The 23,025-nt window shown below is 46.8% G+C and overlaps 1 protein-coding gene across 9 annotated transcripts in view; it reads right to left on the reverse strand.

The window, feature by feature from the left end:
• The window catches only part of NF1 (neurofibromin 1), a 527,350-nt gene that overhangs the window by 420,410 nt on the left and 83,915 nt on the right, over positions 1 to 23,025 (reverse strand). For all 9 annotated transcript variants that reach the window (XR_003858146.1, XM_029611915.1, XM_029611920.1 and 6 more), the window contains exon 4: positions 13,438 to 13,628. Coding sequence is in view for 8 of the 9 variants with exons in the window: in XM_029611915.1 (XP_029467775.1) it covers positions 13,438 to 13,628 (191 nt within the window). In the remaining variant the exon portion in view is untranslated. The remainder of the gene's footprint in view (positions 1 to 13,437; positions 13,629 to 23,025) is intronic.

Raw genomic sequence — 23,025 nt, forward strand, 5'->3', positions numbered from 1 at the left:
CCCCAGTAGCCATGTGGCATCAGTGACAGTGGCAGCAGAGGAATGAGAGAGGCTCCGAGGTTGCTGGCAAAAGAAAGAGAGGGGGTCTGCCTTTAGTGTGTGCATGTGTATGAATGGGAGTCTGCCTGGGGGTGTATGTGTGTGAATGCATGGGTGCCTGCCTGAGGGTGTGTCTGTGTATGAGAATGTATGGGTGTCTTCCTGGGGTTTGTATGTGTGAGAATAGGTGCCGGCCTGTGTGTAGTATATGTGTGTGTGTGTGTGAGAATGAATTGGTGCCTGCCTGGGGGTCTGTGTGTGTGAGAATGAATGTGTGCATGCCTGGGGGATGGTGAGGGAGTGGTGTGAAAATGAATGGGAGCCTGCCTGGGGGTCAGTTGCAGTGTATGAGAATGATTGGGAACTTGCCTGGGTATGTGTGTGTGTGTATGTGAGGGAGCCAGAGAGAGTGAGAGCATGAGTGTGTATGAGAAAATCCAGGGGAGTAAGAGTTTGTGTGGGGGGTGTGTGTGGAGGGGAAGAGAGTGTCTTAGAGCCTGAGAGTGTGTCAGTGTTTGTGAGAGCGAGAAGTTATGGTGGATATAAGAGCATGAATGTGTATGCATGTGACAGTGTATGTGAGAGAGAGAATGGACATGTGAGTATGTGTGAGAGAGAGAGGATAACCTCCTAATCCTTGACAATATCAGGGTGACTGGAAATCAAGAGCTCCAAAGTATGTACAGCAAGGGCTTTTTAAAATCCTTATTAGTTTTAATTATTGGGTGTTATTTGATAAATGTGCTGTTTTGAAATATTTTATTGGTGTTTGGGAAATTGTAAAAAAATGTATATGATTTTAATTAATAGAAATTCTATTTATCAATAGTTTTAAAATATTCTTTTATTAGTATGGTTTTACTATTATAACTGATGCTTTATGTTTCTTGATTTTATGTTTTATGAGGAATGGTGGTTCTGTTTTTCCATTGTTAATACACAGAGTCTGGCTTCTTGGGATTTCCATTTCAGTTTTTGTCTAATTTGTGCTCCTTTATTTTGTAGTCTGTATTTGGTGAGGGTCTGTCTCTGCTCTGTGTGTGTGACCATGATGAGAGATTCTGCTAGCATAGGGATCTATAGCAATCTGGTTTGTTTTGTTTCCTCAGTAGGTGGTATATTGGTATTCTAGGACCCAGTGTAATATTTACCCTTGCTTTTTCACAGGTAGGGTTATTGTTGTTATTACTGTTACGTTATGATGGGATTGCAGTATAGATTTTGAGTGTCTTTTTTGCGGGGTTTTGTGTTAGTTCACAATGTGCCTGGCAGTGGAAGGTGTTTGTGCTGCTGTTACTGTGAGGTGACACCAGAATTTGAAAATATCTTTTAGTATGATGAGCTGTAAGGGAAACATCCAAGCTCCATTGTTTGGGGGAATTTCAGTGCATGCACAGAGTTACAGAACTGGAGGTGCAGGATTTATATTGACATTCTGTCCCTTCCTATAAATTCCAGACTTCACTCTCATAGCCATATAGAATTAGTTGAATGAGGCTATCAAATAATTATATAGTGTGAAACTGGCCAACTTTTGGACTTTTGGACTTTTTTATTAACATCAAATATTCAAAAGCTGTGTCCATCAAGCTCATATATCTCATTAAAGAGGTAAATTGAATAACACAATAACTTTGTTTTATTATTGTTACTCATAAATTATAACAATAACATTAATCTTGGAATATTATATATATTTAATATAAATGAAAGGTTTTCACAAGATAGGTTGTGTCGTGAAACATTTTATTATGTATATATTTAAAGAAACATACATAAATTGTCGAAATACATTTCGTTCGTTTAACCTTTAACCTCTGGTTTGCTAGTAGATGAATTACTGTGTCCCGAAATTATGTTTGTCTAAAAAGTGTGTCACCAACATGAAAAGTTTGGAAAGCTCTGGTGTAGATAGATGGACTCAGGACCAATGGGTTATGTGCTCCCTTGCCAGCAGATGGAGACAAAGTCAGGTTTCACCTCTACAGGGTTATATCACCTTAGATATAACCCTGCAGAGTTCTCAGCCCTCCAGTATTCTCTTCAAAAGCCACTGTGGACATACTATTGAAAAACTTGATTAAAATTTGATTAAAGCTCGACTAAAACTTGATTAAAAACAGATAACCGTAACTGTACTCAACCAAACATAAGCGCTGAATCCCAGCAAGATTATAGATGCCTTGATCTAGGGATTGGTTGACGGCTTACCTGTAACCCCTTGGAATAGAAATTCACCTCATGGGCGATTTCCTGGCAACATTCTTGGGCAGCCATGGGCAGGATGCTGAGTCCATCTGTCTATATTAAAGAAAACGAAATTTTCAGGTAAGTAATTTCTCCATTTCCTAGCGTGTAGCCAGATGGACTCAGGACCAATGGGAGGTACAAAAGCTAATCCCAAACGGGGCAGGGGGCTGCTCGCAGTCTGGTTGGCACTGCCCTTGCAAAGGCTGCATCCTCTCTGGCCCGAACGTCCAGGCAATAGAACCAGGAGAAGGTGTGCAAGGAAGATCACGTCGCCACTCGGCAGATGTAGACGGGAGATCATAGCTTAGCTTACGCCCAGGGGCCAGCCTGGGCCCTAGTGGAATGAGCTTTAACCTGAAAGGGTAATGGCTTCCCTGCCTCTACGCTCTGTCAAATCGGGGGAGTTCTTAATCAATGGATGGGAGGCCCCAGCAATCTACTAGGAGCTGGAAGGCTCTGGTTGACAACGTCCATTCCCCTGGATCTAGGCTTTCCCTGCTCAGAAAGTCTGCTCTGACGTCTTTTCCCACGATTGGAAGGCTGAGATTCCTTGTAGGTTTAACTCTGCCCATTCCATAAAGGGGTCTCTCTCTAGAGACACTTGGTGGCTTTTGGTTCTTCCCTGGCAGTTGATGTAGGCAACTCTTGTTGCGTTGTCCAACATCACACGGACTGCCTGTCCCTGGAGCCTGTGGCAGAACTGCAGGCATGCTAATCTGACCACTCGCACTTCCAGGCGGTTTATGTTCCAGCTTCCTTGGTACATCGCCCCTGGGAGGTCAATTCCTGACAGTGAGCTCCCCACCCTCGGAAGCTCGCATCCGTCATGAGGACAGGCTTACACCCTTGGCTCAGGTGAATTTCCTGCAGCCACCACTGGAGCCAAGAACATATTTCCATCGGTAGGTGGAGGCAAATCGAGTAGTCTTGAGACAGTGGAGTTCCAACATGACAGCAGGGATTGTGGGAGAGGCTGTATGTGTGACCTCGCCCACGATACTACTTCCAGGGTTGCCACCATGAGGCCAAGGACCTGGAGATAATGCGCCCCAGGGTGTGGAACTATGTTCGTCAACCCTGGGGTTGGTCCATCAGTTTCCTTCTCCACGAGGGAGGGAGGAAGACCTTGTCCTGCTTGATGTCGAACAGGATTCCCAGTACTCTAAGGACTGGGAGGGCTTGAGGCTGCTATTGTCCATGTTCACGCCCAACCAAGTCCCTTTAGGAGGGACCTGACGGCTCTCTTCCAACGACTACCCCGGATCACCCAGTCGTCCAAGTAAGGGTGCACTAGGATCCCTTCTTTCCTCAGTGCCAACGCCATGACCACCATAATTTGAGAATGCTCTGGGGGTGGTTGCCAGGCTGAAGGGCAATGCCCGGAACTGGTAATGGAGTCCCAGTACTGCAAAGCATAGGAAACGCTGGTAGTCTTGACAGATGGGAATATGAAGGCAGGCCTTCGAGAGATACAGGAAGGTTAAGAACTCTCCTGGTTGCACAGCCATGATGGAGCGAAGAGTTTCCATAAGGACATTAATAATCCGCAGATGACGGTTGATGCTCTTTTGAGATCCAGGATGGGTCAGAATGAACCCTCTTTCTTGGGTACAATGAAATAGATGGAATAACACCCCATATTTACTTGGGGTGTAGGTACCAGGGTTATAGGCCTCAGACTGAGGAGCCTTATCAGCATGGATTCCACTGCCAGTTTTTTGTGCTGGGAGTGGCAAGGTGATATCATGAGCATATCCCGAGAGATGCTTTGAAATTCCAGAGTGTATGATATCTCGTATGATATCTCGTATGATATCCAGTACCCATTTGTCTGAAGTGATCTCGACCCAACACTGACAGAAGAGGGATAGTCGGTTCCCTATCTCCTCAACCCATGGATGGATCTGCCAAACTTCATTGGGAAGTTCGGGTCGAACCTGAACCCGAATCTGTTCCTCTTTTTGGTTGTTGGCTCCGAAAGGACTGAGACCTTCCCGAGGGCCGAGATGTCTGGAATGACGAGTTTCTGTAAGTCCAGAAGGGCCGGGGAACCCTAGCCCAACCCCTTCATAGGTGAGGGGCGCTGCAACCTCTTTTTCTTATCTTCCAGTAGCTGAGGCACTGGAGATTCACCCCATTTACTAGCTAGCTTCTCCAATTCGCTTCCGAATAAGAGGGATCCCTTAAAGGGCATCTTTGTGAGGTTCACCTTAGAAGTTGCATACGCTGACCAATTTCACAACCATAGCTGTCTTTTGGCCGCCATCACTGAGGCTACTCTTCTGGCCGAGGTATGCACTAGGTCCGAGTTTGCGTCTGATAGGAAAGCTGTGGCGAGCTCGACCGCCTCACTGGAATGCGCCCCTGAGCTATCTGCCTCTCTCTCTCTAGAAGCAGACATAAGAACATAAGAAATTGCCATGCTGGGTCAGATCAAGGGTCCATCAAGCCCAGCATCCTGTTTCCAACAGAGGCCAAAATCAGGCCACAAGAACATGGCAATTACCCAAACACTAAGAAGAACCCATGCTATTGATGAAATTAATAGCAGTGGCTATTCCCTAAGTATAATTGATTAATAGCCATTAATGGACTTCTCCTCCAAGAACTTATCCAAACCTTGTTTGAACCCAGCTACAGTAACTGCACTAACCACATCCTCTGGCAACAAATTCCAGAGCTTTATTGTGCGTTGAGTGAAAAATAATTTTCTCCGATTAGTCTTAAATGTGCTACTTGCTAACTTCATGGAATGCCCCCTAGTCCTTCTATTATTCAAAAGTGTAAATAACCGAGTCACATCTATTCGTTCAAGACCTCTCATGATCTTAAAGACCTCTATCATATCCCCCCTCAGCCGTCTCTTCTCCAAGCTGAACAGCCCTAACCTCTTCAGCCTATCCTCATAGGGGAGCTGTTCCATCCCCTTTATCATTTTGGTTGCCCTTCTCTGTACCTTCTCCATCGCAATTATATCTTTTTTGAGATGCGGCAACCAGAATTGTACACGGTATTCAAGGTGCGGTCTCACCATGGAGCGATACAGAGGCATTATGACATTTTCCGTTCTATTAACCATTCACTTCCTAATAATTCCTAACCTTCTATTTGCTTTTTTGACTGCTGCAGCACACTGAGCCGACGATTTTAAAGTATTATCCACTATGATGCCTAGATCTTTTTCCTGGGTGGTAGCTCCTAATATGGAACCTAACATCGAGTAACTACAGCAAGGGTTATTTTTCCCTATATGCATCACCTTGCACTTGTCCACATTAAATTTCATCTGCCATTTGGATGCCCAATCTTCCAGTCTTGCAAGGTCCTCCTGTAATGTATCACAGTCTGCTTGTGATTTAACTACTCTGAATAATTTTGTATCATCCGCAAATTTGATAACCTCACTCGTCGTATTCCTTTCCAGATCATTTATATATATATTGAAAAGCACCGGTCCAAGTACAGATCCCTGAGGCACTCCACTGCTTACCCTTTTCCACTGAGAAAATTGACCATTTAATCCTACTCTGTTTCCTGTTTTTTAACCAGTTTGTAATCCATGAAAGGACATCACCTCCTATCCCATGACTTTTTAGTTTTCGTAGAAGCCTCTCATGAGGGATTTTGTCAAACGCCTTCTGAAAATCCAAATACACTACATCTACCGGTTCACCTTTATCCACATGTTTATTAACCCCTTCAAAAAAATGAAGCAGATTTGTTAGGCAGGACTTCCCTTGGATAAATCCATGTTGACTGTGTCCCATTAAATCATGTCTTTCTTTATGCTCTACGATTTTGATCTTGAGAATAGTTTCCACTATTTTTCCCGACACTGAAGTCAGGCTCACTGGTTTATAGTTACCCGGATCGCCCCTGGAGCCTTTTTTAAATATTGGGGTTACATTGGCCACCCTCCAGTCTTCAGGTACAATGGATGATTTTAATGATAGGTTACAAATTTTAATCAATAGATCAGAAATTTCATTTTTGAGTTCCTTCAGAACTCTAGGATGCATACCATCCGGTCCAGGTGATTTGCTACTCTTTAGTTTGTCAATCTGGCCTTCTACATCTTCCAGGTTCACAGTGATTTCGTTCAGTTCGTCTGACTCATCCCCCCTGAAAACCATCTCTGGAACTGGTATCTCCCCAACATCCTCATTAGTAAATACAGAGGCAAAGAATTAATTTAGTCTTTCTGCAATGGCCTTATCTTCCCTAAGAGCCCCTTTAACCCCTCTGTCATCTAATGGTCCAACCGACTCCCTCACAGGTTTTCTTGCTTTGGATATATTTTAAAAAGTTTTTATTATGAGTTTTTGCTTCTATGGCCAACTTCTTTTCAAGTTCTCTCTTTGCCTGTCTTATCAATGTTTTACACTTAACTTGACAATGCTTATGTTTTATCCTATTTTCTTCAGATGGATTCTTCTTCCAATTTTTGAAGGATTTTTTTTGGCTAAAATAGCCTTTCACCTCACCTTTTAACCATGATGGTAATCGTTTTGCCTTACTTCCACCTTTCTTAATGCGTGGAATACATATGGACTGCGCCTCTAGGATTGTATTTTTAAACAATGTCCAAGCCTGTTGAACACTTAACCTTTGCAGCTGCACCTTTCAGTTTTTTTCTATTTTCCTCATTTTATCAAAGTTTCCCTTTTGAAAGTTTAGTGTTTGAGCTGCAGATTAACTTATTGTCCCCTTCCAGTTATTAGTTTAAATTTGATCATGTTATGATCACTGTTGCCAAGTGGCCCCACCACCGTTACTTCTCTCACCAAATCTTGCGTTCCACTAAGCAGACACGAACGAGCCACCAGGGCGCAACAGGAAACAATCTGCAGTGTCATTGTTGTCGCGTCAAAGACTTGCTTAAGGATGGACTCCAACCGCCTATTGTGTGCAACCTTTAAGGCCACTCCTCTCTCTACTGTGATAGTTTTTCACTTCGAGATGGCGCAGAACAGGGCATCCACTTTCGGGAAACTCAGGTGTTCTTGACTGCTGGGTCCAGAGGATATAAGGCCTCCAAGACCCAACCTCCTTTAAAACTTGCATCTGGGGCATCCCATTCCAGGTCAATCAACTCCTGGATGGCTTCCAGCATTGGAAAATAGAAAGAGGCTTTCCGTAGACACACCAGGATGGGGTGGTTCTTTGGTTCCGACATAGGGTCCGTGCCCAGAACTCCCAGAATCTTGAGGGTCTGGGAGACTAGGGCCGGTAATTCATCTCTGTGGAAAAATCGAAGCATGGTCCAGTATGGTTCCAGGCCTGGAGGGATTTCCCCATCCTCCAATGGATCCACATCCCCATCATCGTCCATGGTGTCTGGGTCCCTGTCAGGGATACACTTGGTGAGGCAAGGCATGTCCCGGGGCATGCTGATAGGGCTGGGAGGGCGAGGTCTTCCCAGCTGGGGCTCAGCCCAGGCAGGGGCAATAACTGACAGTGCGTGAAAGAATGCCAACCAGGAAAAGGCTGCCAGGTCCATATTTAGCCCAGGGAGAACCAGGGTAAGGGCATTGAACTGCCCTCTCCCAGAGAGGACACTGTCCCGGAATTGCACAGGTCCAGGGAGCTACGCAATAAGGTTGTGGTCTCCGACTGGGAGGGGCCGGACTTGGAAAAGCTCCGAGAGTCCAGCCCTCCCAAACCCTCCTCACAATGCTGGCACAGGAAAGATTCCAGGTCAGACTGTGCAGGCCTAATAAGGCAGGCAGGACAAAGGGAGTGTTATTTGAGCTTCTTTAATGTTGGGACCATAATACTCTGTAGCTTGTGCGTTCAGCTGGTTAGTGCCTCTCGACCATGCCCAGAATTGCCTCGGCGTGCGTAAATCTAAGCATCCGGTTGTGCGCTGAACTGTGCATGTGGTTATGCGTGCAGTTATGTGCGCACTTACGGTGCACAAAGGGCCAGCCTGCACCACGCGTACCGACAGACGAAGAGGGAAAATGGCACTGCACCAAACAGTGCGCAAGATGGCGCCACCAAGGGCTACCATGTGTAGTGTCCAATGAGCCTGCAGTGGGGCCTAGCTCATCGGGGGGGGGGGGGGGGGGGGCGGCACTCAACCCACTGGGAAACCCTCTTCCCTTGCCCTAATGAGATCAGTAGTGACGTTGGTTCGGCATGCCGAGCAAAGAGACTGGCAGAAAGACTTACCGAAGCCCTTCCCTGTCTCTGGATCGGAGGAATTTTCTACTTACCTGGGGGCTCAGAGCTTACCGGCTGAGTACAGAGACAATCTCCGGCTGTAGGGGGAGAGGGCTTAGGCCGTCACTACCATGCTCGGCTTCCTGCACCTGCTGCCTTTCGGCTGCTTCAGCAGCCAAGTCCACACTGGGTGCCAGCTATCGGACCAAGGCACACTTCTGAGGGATCTCGGAAATCGCCTCAAGAATTCTCAACTGGGGTAAGGACCCTTAGGTATCACCACAGGAGAGCGGGGCTCGATCTTTCTCTCAATTTAAAGGTAAATTGCTCCTTCAAACTAGTGCTGCAATCCCACTAAACACCGCTGCTGGTGTGGGGATAGCGTCCACATCTGCTAGGAGACGGAGAGATACTGAATGGCTGAGGTCACTGCAGGGGTATATCTAGGGTAATGTCAGCTTTTAAAACCTGACTCCATCTCCATCTGCTAGCAGGGGAGTACCTAATCCCTTGGTCCTGAGTTCATCTGGCTACACGCTAGGAAACTCATATTACTCCCAAGCTCAGCGCACGCACTCTACCACCACACATCTCAATTAGGCATTTCCTACACTTTACAGTATTTCTCATCCTTGGATGGGCTTTTAGTACTAGTTATTAGTATAAGCAAACTCTACACAGCACACTTTAAAATCAAGAAAACCCCAGGTCAGCCAAGGCTAGGGATGCTGTGGAGGCAGTGCTTACAACTTACTCCCTTCTCCCAGGAGCTATCATGCAATGGCAACACCTAATGGCTGGATTTAGGGCCTTTGATTACAAGGCTCCACTGAGAGCCCCAGAGTGTAGCCCCCAGCCAAGGAGTGTGGCTGCAATAACTTGACTAAATGAATTAGGAGAGAATATAAAATACAGGAAAAAAATCCACAGGTAGTTGTGAAAATTCATACATCACTCCAGTTCCAATTGAGCTGGAAGCCCAAAGGAGCAGGGAGGGAACTACTAGACCAGACCTGGGCAAGGGGCGGCCCGCGGGCTGAATCTGGCCCGCCCACTGCTGAGAGCAGACGGGGAATGAGGCACTGCTGCCTTCCCTTGCAGAGGGAAGGCAGCAGTTCATTCTCCGCTCCCTCACTCCCCGATTGGCCGGCCAATCGGGGAGCGAGGGAGCGGAGAATGAACTGTTTTTTTTTTTTTTTTTACAGCGTCCGGGGGGGAGGAGGGAGTGACTCGAGCGAAGGCACGCTGTCCGATTGGCCGGTGCTGGGCAAGCCTTGCCCAGCACCGGCCAATCGGACAGCGTGCCTTCGCTCGAGTTTCTTTCCTACATATGTCACGGAGTTTTTTGCCGGTCCGCGGCGCGCGCTCCCGGTCTCTCCCGCTGCCGTTGCCGCTGGGCTGTCTCACGTTCAAGCCCAGTGGAAACGGCAGCGGTGTTGGAAGAAGCTATGGCACCCGCGGCTGGCCTTTTCTTCTTCCCGCGCCTGCCCCCCCCCTCCCGTGACCCGAAACAGGAAGTGATACAGGGAGCGGTGCGCGGGAAGGAGAAAGAGCCGTGCCGCGTCGGCTGCAGCATCGGCCCCCGAGCAACTGAACCAGCCGGCAATCGAGAAGAGAGTCAGCAGCATGAGCCTCCCGCGGCCGAAGGGATTCTTCTTTCTTGGCCTGCGGGGGCTCATGCTGCTGACTCCTTTCTCGATTGCCGGCTGGTTCAATTGCTCGGGGACCGATGCTGCAGCCGACTCGGCACGGCTCTTTCTCCTTCCCGCGCACCGCTCCCTGTATCACTTCCTGTTTCGGGTCACGGGAGGGGGGGGGGGGGCAGGCGCGGGAAGAAGAAAAGGCCAGCCACGGGTGCCATAGCTTCTTCCAACACCGCTGCCGTTTCCACTGGGCTTGAACGTGCTGACAGCCCAGCGGCAACGGCAGCGGGAGAGACCGGGAGCGCGCGCCGCGGACCGGCAAAAAACTCCGTGACATATGTAGGGGGAAGAGGAAGTGAGTAAGAGAGAGTGAGAAGCAGCCAGCCAGCCTGTGTGTGATTGAGTGGTCAGAGAGCTGATGTGTGTGTGTGTATGTGAGAGACAATGAAAGTGATTGCTCAGGGAGATGACTGATGTGTATGTGAGAGTGTGAGGCATTAGTCAGGGAGGTGACTGATGTGTGTGTGTGTGTGTGTGAGAAAAAGCATGGAAGTGAGAAGTCTGGGTATGTGGGAAAGCATGAGCATAAGAAGCCTGGAGTTGTGGGAGTGAGAAACCTGGGTGAGTGTGCATGCATGAGAGAGAGAGACTGCTTGGTAAGGTGACTGTGTGTGTGAGAGAAAAAGACTGGTGTGTGTGAATGTGAGAGAATGTGATTCAGGGAATGAGAAGCCTGTGCACGTGGAGAGTGAGCATGGAAATGAGAGAGACTGGTGTGTGTGTAACAGAGAGAAAGTGATTATGGGAATGAGAAGCCTGTGCATGTGAAGAGAGTGAGCATGAGAGTGAGAAACCTGGGTGTGTGTGAGACACAGCATGGGAGGGAGAAGCCTGTATATCTGAAAGAGAACTTGGGAGTGGGAAGCCTGTGTGTGTGTGTATGCATGAGTGAGATCAGGTGACTGGTGTGTGTGTGTGAGAGAGAGAGAGAGAGAGAAAAAGTGATTATGGGAATGAGAAGCCTGTGCATGTGAAGAGAGTGAGCATGAGAGTGAGAAACCTGGGTGTGTGTGAGACACAGCATGGGAGGGAGAAGCCTGTATATCTGAAAGAGAACTTGGGAGTGGGAAGCCTGTGTGTGTGTGTATGCATGAGTGAGATCAGGTGACTGGTGTGTGTGTGTGTGTGAGAGAGAGAGAGAGAGAAAAAGTGATTATGGGAATGAGAAGCCTGTGCATGTGAAGAGTGAGCATGGGAGTGAGAAACCCGGGTGTGTGTGAGACACATCATGGGAGGGAGAAGCCGGTATATCTGAAAGAGAACATGGGAGTGAGAGACTGGTGTGTGTGTGTGTGAGAGAGAGAAAGAAAGTGATTTTGGGAATGAGAAGCCTGTGCATGTGGAGAGAACAAGCATGGGAGTGAGAGACTGGTGAGTGAGTGTGTGTGTGTGTGAGAGAGAGACACAGAGAAAGTGATTATGAGAGTGAGAAGACCATATATGCAAGTAGAACACGGGAGTGGGAAGCCTGTGTGTGTGTGTGTGTGTGTGTGTGTGTGTGTGTATGGCATGAGAGAAACTGTTCAGGAAGGTGACTGGTGTGTGTGTGCCAAAGACTGTTTGGGAGATGATTGGTGTGTGAGAGACAGAAACTGGTCATGGGGGCATGACTGGTATGGTGTGTGTGTGAGAGACATGGGCACTAAGGAAGAGGACCATAAGTATAGAGCTTAGCTTCTACTGCTGCTTCTGGTGTGTGCCATGGCCTGCAGGGAAGGGGAGTAGGAGAGCTGCTGGAGGGGGTAAGTAAAGGTGGCTTTAAGTTTATTTTTCTTGACTGCCATTTTAATTGTATGATGTCTGCTTTTTTGAAATATTTTATTGGTGTTTGGAGAATGTTTAATAGTTTTTATGAGTTTTTAATTGTTGGATGTTATTCTGTTCATAGCTGTTTAGAAACATTTATTCTGCTTATTAGTATAGTTTTACAATTATTTCTGTTTGGGGATCTATAGCTGCTTGTTAGTTCTGTTTTCCTAATAAGAGGTGTATTGGTGTTTAGGGTCTGATGTAATATTTGTAGTGTTGCCTTTTCATAGATAGGGTTGCTCCTGTTTGAGTGTATTCCATAATACAGGTGTAACTGTGTGCAGATTAGTTTATGTGCATTACTACAGATCCTGGGAGTATGTTAGGTCGGTTCTGTGTCTGTTACCGAGATGAGATATTTTGCTAGCATGTAAGCGTTTGTATCGGTCTTATTTGTTGTGTTTTCTCAGAGGACATGCATTGGTGGTAAACTGCTGTCTTTTCATAAGTAGGGCTATTGAGAACTGAGTTAATTATATTAGTCCGGCCCTCTAAAACCATCCCAATTTCTCATGCGGCCCCATGGGAAAATTAATTGCCCACCCCTGTACTAGACCAATAAAAAATTATGTAAAACTGCTCATGCAGAGATCAGCAGTTCCCTAATCCAGTCCCTCAGAATGGCCAACACCTCCTCTAAACTGGTCTGATATTTAGGATAACCACAGTGGACATTCATACTTTTGCTATAATAAAAGTTTTGCTTGCCCAGCTGGGGAATTCACAAGGACAGATTTGGGAAACAACTGAACTAGACAAAATAGGCAGCTATGTTTCAATGTACTCTCTAATTCTACCATCTTGATCTTATGCTCCATCGCACACAAAGGGTCTCATTTAAAAAAAAAAAAAAAAAAAAGTTAAAATGATATGTCCAACAGACACAAAAGACAACAATCCTTGTGACTGAGACTGCAAGTGAGGAACATAGCAGTTAAAGAAAAGACAAAAAAAAGAGGCTTCCAACAAACCAGAAAAATTGTAAGACTGCATTATTCTTGTGTGTTAAACTTGTGTTTATATTTCAAGTTCTAAACAGTGTCAAAGCAAACTTCGATTGTCCTGTAGCTCAGAGTACGTTGTAGTGAAGTGGGTACAGTGCTGAAATATTAGGCCCAGTAAGCAACATCAGTACTCTCACCCACTGACTCTGTGCAAGCTCACTTCCTTGCACCTTAGCTGTCACCACTCTAACTGGATAATACTGGAAATTTTTCACAGAGCCCAATCACCGAAACCTGCTGCCAAGACATGCATCCTAGGAAGGGATACATGCGTGTTTGACTTACTCAACCAAAAAATGAATCATGATCCATTCTAAATTAAAGCTTCTACACCAATCCAAGTTACTTTTCTTTTCGGAGCAAATCCCTGATTGTGTACTCGCCATACTGCACGAGTCCACTGACATGATTTACAAGGACAGTTACAATAGCAGATAAACTACACTCAATCCAATACCTATACACACCTGGTAGAAATGCGGCTGAAGACAGCATTGAAGTTATTGGAGCTGAGAGAGAAAAGGACGCCAGAGGCGGAGTTGCGGAGTTCGGCTGCGTGCTGGTTTCCCTCACGGTAGGTGTAGATAAAGTGGCAGATCTCGGGGAGAAGCTGTTTCACCAGCATCGTCTCATCTAGCCGCATGCTGTCCTTCGGTTGCTAAGAAGAGAAACATTTCAGACACTTGTGTACTCTGCCACAATTTTGGTTTATTTGACTTTTTAGCTGGAAAAAAAGTGCTGCAATACTTCATTGTCATTAACTTGTAATGTGTGTGTGCAAGTTTAAAACAGCAACGCAGTGGAATCAATGAAAAAAGATTTGCTTTAATTTATTCTGTTTAAATTTCAGTTTGTATAAATGAAATCCTCACATTAACTCAACTTGCAGATTTTCCTTGAATACTCTCAAGTATTTCTTTCTATGACAGATCAACTTGATTCCTGCTTCTAAAAGTTCCTGTACTACAAGTTTCCCATAGTACTGGTGCCAGTCCTACATCAAAATTTCTGTATATAAGCAGACACCGCCACACCTACAGTGTTTCCAAAAATGAAGTGCATACAAGGACAGGGAAGAGGAAAAAATGACACATCACAATCACTTCCGGTGGCCAACTGAGTTAGAAACAGCTTGCTAGAGAGCTACCTGCAATGCTGTTCTACACACAGACAGCAAGCCCTGCAAGGAGAAGCAAAGCCATGGTCAGCTCTTCCTTCTCCCAAGGACTAGCTGTGAACTGCAGCATTTACAAATAGGGCTCCCAGTAGCCACACAAAACCCACAACACACCACAGAGGTATTACAACAATCCTGCTGCTGAAAGAGTTTAATAGAAGTGCCACCAAAGATAACTTGGAAGGGGTTCTGGATATTGGATTAAGTACTGGTCTTCTAAGAATCAAAGAGGAAGATGAGAAGGCTTAAAATGGGCTACTAGTGGAGGTTCAAACTGTGGCAAATTTTGGACATGCTTGGAACAGATGTGGAAGGTAGTGGGGGGGGGGGGGGGGATCGAGATATCAGGTGGAAGACATGGAGACGGGAACTGTGTTGGTTTGTGTTGGGGAATTTTATGCTCACCTGTCCAGGGTGGTAGAAAACCAAAGGAAGAACCTCAGCTGGGCAGATTGTGAGGGCCAATTGGTCTTTATCTGTCATCATTTACTATGCTAAAAGGGCAGTCCAGGGTGACAAGAAAGATGGTTTGCTCTTTCAGCACATAGCTCCCTACCGTTTAAACGTTTTTAGGAATCTGTACTGGCTTCAAATGCAGTTAAGTCCAGACACAGAATTCCTGGCATGTTTCTAGACCAACCACTCAAAACTGTAACTGAAATCACAAAACCTATCATAAATTGTTAATTTATAGTTACAAACTGAGGGCACCCAGCCAGACTAGAAATGTTCTGCTTTCAACACTGAGCACTCTTACTCCGGAAAGAACACATTACTGCGGCCAAGTGAAGAAGATCTGTTATAACAGAAACCACATGCATGGATACATTTACATGGAAATTTACAATTAGGCTCAAAGCATGTTTGGCCTTATCCTTAGTATCTTATTTTTATTCTGCAAAATTTGGAAAATTAAGCGACCTGTTATTCTTGAGTAAACGGTCACACAGTTAATGACAGAGTTTAGAAAAGATGCAATGTAGTGTATACAGGTTTGTTACTTTTTACATGGGGAGAGGGAATTGGGTAATGACTTTTTTAAAATTAATCTACAATGTCAAATGGAGAAATTACTTACCTGATAATTTCGTTTTCCTTAGTGTAGACAGATGGACTCAGGACCAATGGGTATAGTGTACTCCTGATAGCAGTTGGAGACGGATCATATTTCAATCTGACGTCAGCCCCTAGTACATATACCCCTGCAGGAAGTGCAGCTCTTCAGTATTCTCTTCGAAAAGCATTGTGGATATATGTGTGACTGACTAATTCGATTAACCTGAATAACTTCATAACTTGGTTAAAACTTTAGAACTTGATTAACTTGAATAACTTGAATAATTTGAACTGGTTGGAACGACTATAGCTGGAGACCGCCAGTGTACTCAACGGGAAAGCGTCGACACCCGGTAGGGTGGGTGCCCTAGGTGAATGAAAACGTGGCTTACCCTTGAATCATTCGAAATTCCATGCGTAACGGCAGCCAAGGGTGGGATGCTGAGTCCATCTGTCTACACTAAGGAAAACAAAATTACCAGGCAAGTAATTTCTCCATTTCCTAGCGTGTAGCAGATGGACTCAGGACCAATGGGATGTATAAAAGCTACTCCCGAACCGGGTGTGAGGCTGCCCATGACCCACTTAGTACTGCCCTTGCAAATGCCGTGTCCTCCCGAGCCTGAACATCCAGAAGGTAGAATCTGGAGAAGGTGTGGATGGAGGACCATGTCGCCGCCCTGCAGATCTCAGCGGGTGACAACATTCTGGTTTCTGCCCAGGATACTGCGTGGGTTCTGGTAGAATGGGCCTTGACCTGTAGAGGCGGAGGCTTGCCTGCTTCTATGTAGGCCGCCTTGATGACTTCCTTGATCCAGCGGGCTATGGTTGCCCGCGAGACCGCTTCCCCTTGTCTCTTCCCGCTGTGAAGGACGAATAGGTGGTCTGTTTTTCGTACGGGTTCCGACATTTCCAGGTATCTGGACAGGAGTCTGCCTATATTGAGGTGGCATAGACTACGAGCTTCTTCCGAATTCTTCAAGTCATCCGGCGACGATAGCGAGATGGTTTGGTTAAGATGGAAGTGTGATACCACCTTGGGAAGAAACGAAGGGACCGTGCATAGCTGGATGGATCCCGGGGTGAGCCTGAGGAACAGGCGGATGTGTTTGACTCCTTTCAGGAAACGTGACATGTCTGGGTGAGAAGCTATGCTGTCGCCCCCGCTCTTGGGTCCTTGGCATGACAATGCGGCCACCTGTACCTTGATAGAGTTGAGGGACAGCCACTTCTGTAGCCCATTCTGTAAGAATTCCAGGATCACGGGAACTTTAGTTGAGCATGGCTTGATGTCGTGGTCTTCGCACCAGGCTTCAAAAACTCTCCAAATCCTTATATACGTTAGAGATGGGGAGAACTTGCGTGCTCAGAGCAGGGTGTCGATTACAGCCCCCGAGTATCCGCTCTCTCTCTCAGGCGAGCCCTCTCAATGGCCAGGCCATAAGAGAGAATTGAGCTGGATCCTCGTGGAGGATCGGTCCTTGTTGGAGCAGGTCTCTGTGTGGAGGCAGTGGTAGGGGGTTCCCTGCCAGTAGTCTTCTCATGTCGGCGTACCACGGTCTTCTTGGCCAGTCTGGGGCCACCAAAAAAAACTAGTCCCCTGTGCAGCTGTATCTTGTGAAAGATTGCGCCCAGTAGGGGCCACGGCGGGAAAGCGTATAATAGGGTACCCTGTGGCCAGGTCTGTACCAGGGCATCGATCCCCTGGGACTGAGGTTCCCACCTGCGGCTGAAGTACCTGGGTACTTGGGTGTTGGACCGGTTTGTCAGAAGGTCCATGTCTGGTGTCCTCCACCGGTTCACTATCATTTGGAAAGCTGTGGAGGACAGCTTCCATTCTCCTGGGTCTAGACTTTCCCTGCTGAGGTAGTCCGCCGTGATGTTGTCTTTCCTGGCGATGTGGACAGCCGAGATCTCTTCGAGGTTTACTTCCGCCCACGTCATTAGGGGTCTATTTCCAGAGACACCTCTTGGCTTCTGGTTCCCCCCTGCCAGCTGATGTAGGCCACTGTTGTGGCGTTGTCTGACATTACTCTGACTGCTTTGTCCGGAGTCTGTGGGCGAAGCGTAGGCAGGCTAGTCTGACTGCCCGGGCTTCTAGGCGGTTGATGTTCCATCCCGACTCTTCTGTGTTCCACTGCCCTTGGGCAGTGGAACACAGAAGTCGCAGTGAGCTCCCCCATCCTCGTAGGCTGGCGTCTGTGGTGAGCAGGGTCCAGGTTGGGGAGGATAGTCTTGTTCCCTGGCTCAGGTGGCTGGCCAGTAGCCACCACCGTAGCTGGGTCTGAACCCTCCCGGGAGTGATGGACGTACAGCGTAGTTCTGAGACAGCGGATTCCATCGTGATAGAAGCGAGCGCTGCAGGGGTCTCATGTGAGCTCGCACCCATGGTACTTACTTCCAGTGTGGATGCCATCAGACCAAGGACTTGTAGGTAATCCCATGCTGTGGGGCGAGGTTTGCTCAACAGGCTTTGTAACCGGTTCCACAGTTTTGATCTCCTTGTGGGAGTCAGGCTGACCTTGTCTTCTTTGGTGTCGAATCGGACTCCTGTGTGCTCTAGAGACTGTGAGGGCTGCAGACAACGTTTGTTTGTGTTGACCACCCATCCTAGGCTCTCCAGTAGAGTTTTGACTCTGTTGGTTGCTTGGCGGCTTTCCTCTGGGGATTTCGCCCTGATCAGCCAATCTTCTAGATAAGGATGTACAAGGATTCCTTCCTTCCTCAATGTTGCCACCACCACCACTATGACATTGGTGAACGTCTGGGGTGCTGTGGCTAACCCGAAGGATAGTGCCCGGAACTGGTAGTGATAGTCCAGGATTTTGAAGCGAAGATAGCGCTTTGTGTTCCTGATGAATTGGGATGTGTAGGTAGGCCTCCGAAAGATCCAGGGATGTGAGAAACTCTCCCAGTTGTATTGCCCTTATTACGGAGCGTAGGGTTTCCATGCGGAAGCAGGGAATCCTCAGGTGGCGGTTGACAGAATTGAAGCCCAGGTTGGGCCTGAACGTCCCCTCTTTCTTGGGGACGATAAAATAAATGGAATAATGCCTAGCATTTATTTCTTGTGGAGGTAGTGGGGTTATGGCCTCGAGGGCCAGTAGTCTGGTTAGTGTAGCTTCCACTGCCACCCTCTTGGCGAGGTCGTGGCAAGGCGACTCCACGAACTTGTCCGGAGGGGTTTGTAGGAAATCCAGATAGTACCCCTCCCGAATGATGGCTAGGGCCCACTTGTCCGAAGTTATCTCGACCCATCTGTAGTAGAATAGGGCTAGTCTGCCCCCTATGGTTTCTTCCCTTGGACGGGTCAGCTGAATCTCATTGTGGGGTACGGCTGGGGCCTGTACCCGAGCTGGTTCCCCTCTTGTTGTGCTTGGTCTGAAGGGACTGGTTCCTGCCCGTAGGGCGGGGAGCTTGATAGTTGTTTCTGTATTAATTGAAGCGCTGTGAACTTCTGCCCCTGGAGGGTCGGGGGAAGGGTCGCTGGTTCCTCTTCGTCCTGTCCTCCGGTAGGCGCGGCAATGGGGACTCGCCCCATTTGTTGGCCAGTTTCTCTAGCTCGTTGCCGAACAGGAGGGATCCTTTGAAGGGCATCCTTGTGAGGCGAGTTTTGGAAGATGCGTTGGCCAACCAACTTCGGAGCCAGAGTTGCCTCCTGGCAGCCACCGCAGACGACACTCCTCTGGCCGCCGTGCGCACCAGATCGGAAGCAGGGTCCGCAAGGAATGACACTGCTGGTTCCATGACTTCTCCAGGGGTGTTGCTCCTGGTCTGAGATAAGCAGGCACATGTCACTACGGTGTAGCAGGCCGCTATTTGTAGGGACATAGCGGCTACGTCAAAAGACTGTTTAAGGATGGATTCCAGACGCTGGTCATGTGCCTGATTGGTTTCCGGGTGGACATCTCGTGGAGGAGTGGAAACCAACCCTGTGTTGGCCAATGCGGGGCTATGAGGATCACAGTTCCTTTGTCCTCGAGAAGCTTCAAGAGAGTCTTCATTACCAGTGGAGTTGGAGGATATACATATAGAAGACCCTTGCTCCAATGGCGGGTGAAGGCATCTGAGGCTGGTTTGCTGGTATCCTGTATAGAGAGCAGAATTGAGGAATACTTCCAGTATTGCATTCTGCCATTTGGTCTCACGCCAGCCCCGTGTGGCTTTACGAAATGCCTAACCCTGGTGGCGGCAAACCACATATTGGGAAGTTGATGTTTTCCTTGTCTGGACGATTGGCTGGTTATGAGCTCGACCAGCCAGGTGCTGGAGTTACTAGGGTTCGTTGTCAACTACTCCAAGCCCTATCTCAGCCTGTCATTACAATTGGAATGCATTGGAGTTCTCTAGACACAGCTCAGGCCAAGGCCTTCCTGCTCTGGCTAGGGCCATCAACCTCTTATGACCATGTGGGGCTATTAGTCCACATGGCTGTTACAGTGCACATCACTTTCTTGGCATGTTTGCATATGCAAAAAGCCCAATGGATCTTCATGTCGCAGTGGCGTCAAGCTACTCAGGACCTCCAGGATCACATCCGAGTCACACGTCTCTCTGAGCATCTTTGTCCTGGTGGTGGACAATTTTAAATCTGCAAAGGGGGAGATGTCCTTCCAAAATCTTCCCACCCAAATTGTCCTTACCATGGATGCGTCCACTGTGGGCTGGAGAGCTCATGTAGCTGGACTCAGCACCCAGGGTTTATGGTCTGCCCAAGAACATCTCTGCCAAATCAATTAACTGGATTCTCTGGGTATTCAGGTATGCACTGTGGGTTTTCAGCGAAAGTCTGTCCAACAAAATTGTACTGATACAGACTGATAATCAAGTAGCAATGTGCTATGTCAACAAACAGGGATGTACGGGATCATACCTCCTGTGTCAGGAAGTAGTCCAGATCTGGTCATGGGACCTCTCCTACAGGATGGTTCTCAGGACTATATATCTGGCCGGAAAGGAGAATGTGAAAGCGGACAGACTGAGTCGCGATTTAAGAATGTTCTCTGTACCAAGGGGTGGCGAATTGGATTTTCCACCTCTGGGGAAGCCGAGTCATGGAAATCTTCGCAGCATCTTGGAACTGCGGCACTGCTTAAAATCTGACATTGACACGTCACAAAACAAGGAGGACACGAGATCAAAATCAATGGCAGCGGCTGTCTAAGGCCAGCAGGCACTGAATGCACCGTTGCCCCGGGGAATCAAGAACGAAAATAAATTTACCCAAAAACATAAAAAAAACCTATCTAGGCTACTAACAGGAGAACCGGGGGGGGGGGGGGGGGGGGGGGGGGGGAAGAGGCCACATCAAATGTGCAAGGAAAAGCAAAAAAAATATCAATCACAAAAAGCATGTCACTTGAAGTTAGAAAACGTTAGAAAATAAGTGAGGCTCGCCCGACCGCGAGAGGCAAGGCTCCACGGAAAAGAAGAAACTGAAGGGACCTCGCGTGGATTCATGGTATATTGCATGCTCAATGAGGCTCTGTCAAAGGACTAGAAACTTTGAAATGTTTCCCATGCCAGGCTCCATCCAATAATGTTGCCTATGTGTGAGGCCTGCCATCCTGCTTGGATCAAAACTCGTTTACATCTTTTTATTTTTATATAAATTCTTTCTGAAAATTAAAAATAGCAGGTAGATTGTTGGTTCTCTTTATGAACTTTGCACAGATAGTTCTCTTCCAAATTCAGCATCAGGGTTCACCATTCTCATTCAGGAAGCAGGCTGACAGCTGATGAAATCCCACAGACAATGGAAGAGTTCACCACAGCTAAACGTTTGGCTTTGCAATTACACCACCACAGGAGCAAGCCCTGCACATTGCTTCGCACCCTGCCAACGGAGCAAAAAAAATGAAGAGCTCCCCTATACGCAGTGTGCGCATAGGGGAGCAATGAAATATGAACATTCACCATGGATGCACCAAGACTGGGCCTCCCACTGGAAGTTTGAGCGAGGTTAAATGTAAACTAGGAAACACCTGGAAAAGTCATCTCGAGCCTGAAGCCAATGAAGCTCATGTTATTGGCAACCCACAAAGAAATATATAATACAGCTAACTACAACACAACTAAGAAGCTATATAAACTAACACAAGGAAAAGGGCATAACAAAAACAGTTGGGTTTTTGAGACATTGAGAAAAAGGACTTCTCCAAGATTAAAAAAAAAAAATCTATCAATTTTTAGCATTCTGGTTCACAACCTTTTTAATTTACATTGTCATTTTTGCTAACTTAAATATAAGTACACACATTTGCATTTTTTAAATTCTAACACAAATGCATTGTACTTAATTATTTAAAATCATAAACATATGATTAGAAGCAATTGCTACGCAACATAGGACCACTGCACTAGAATGTTGCATTATAGGCTATTAGGAGGGCTTTATTCTACTCTCTGATTTTGCTGAGCCCATGGAGGAATAAGTCAAGCCACTCATAGTCCTCATGCTGCCATGTGGATTAGATTCCCAGGTGAAGCTTCTGTGTCCAGGGCTAGCCAGGGATGCTGCGGAGTCCACATTCATAATTCCTATAGGGGGGAGGAAGCCCCAGAGATCAAATGAGAACCATACCTACTGGCTGGATGTAGAGTACATATTAACTGAATTCCAGAGGATTCTTCAGTTTCTGGCCTCTGGCCAAGGACCGTAAATGAAATGGCTAGGCTACACAGGATGAGGGATTTATAAAAGAAAAAATCAGTAGTTCCAAATGAAGGCTCATGGCTCCACAGCCCAAAGGACATAAGAACATAAGAAATGCCATACTGGGTCAGACCAAGGGTCCATCAAGCCCAGCATCCTGTTTCCAACAGAGGCCAATCCAAGTCAAGTACCTGGCAAGTACCCAACCATTAGATAAATCACAAACTACTATTGCTTAGTAATTACTTCAATAGCAGTTTATGAATTTATCCAAATGTTTTTTTAAACCCAGTTACACTAACTGCTGTAACCACATCCTCTGGCAATGAATTCCAGAGCTTAACTATGTGCTGAATGAAGACATTTTCTTCGATTTGTTTTAAATGAGCTACTTGCTAACTTCATGGAGTGCCCCCTAGTCCTTCTATTATCTGAGAGAGTAAATAACAGATTTGCATTAACTTGTTCAAGTCATTTCATGATTTTGTAGACTTCTATCATATCCCCCCTCCGTCATCTCTTCTCCAAACTGAACAGCCCTAACTTCTTTAGCCTTTCCTCATAGGGGAGCTGTTCTATGCCCCTTACTTTGGTCACCCTTCACTACCCTTTCTCCAGTGCAGCTATATCCTTTTTGAGATGCGGTGACCAGAACTGTACACAGTATTCAAGGTGCGGTCTCACCATGGAGCGATCCAGAGGCATTATGACATCCTCTGTTTTATTTGCCATTCCCTTCTTAATAATTCCTAACATTCTGTTTGCTTTATTGATCACCACAGCACACTGAGCTGACGAGTTAAATGTATTATCCACTATGATGATACCTAGATCTCTTTCCTGGGTGGTAATTCCTAAGATAGAATCTAACATTGTGTAACTACAGCAAGGGTTATTTTTCCCTATATGCATCACTTTGCACTTGTCCACATTAAATTTCATCTGCCATTTGGATGCCCAATCTTCCACTCTCGAAAGGTCCTCCTGCAATTCATCACAATCTGCTTGAGATTTAACTACTTTGCATAATTTTGTGTCATCCACAAATGTGATCACCTCACTCGTTGTACCCCTTTTCCAGAGGATCATATTGAGCTCTATACTCCAGGAGGAATTGACATGCCAATTGTGGGGGGGAGCAGGAGGGCATGGATCTAATTTGTTCAG

This window comes from Rhinatrema bivittatum, chromosome 8 (assembly GCF_901001135.1).
Source record: "Rhinatrema bivittatum chromosome 8, aRhiBiv1.1, whole genome shotgun sequence".
NCBI classification, from domain to species: domain Eukaryota; kingdom Metazoa; phylum Chordata; class Amphibia; order Gymnophiona; family Rhinatrematidae; genus Rhinatrema; species Rhinatrema bivittatum.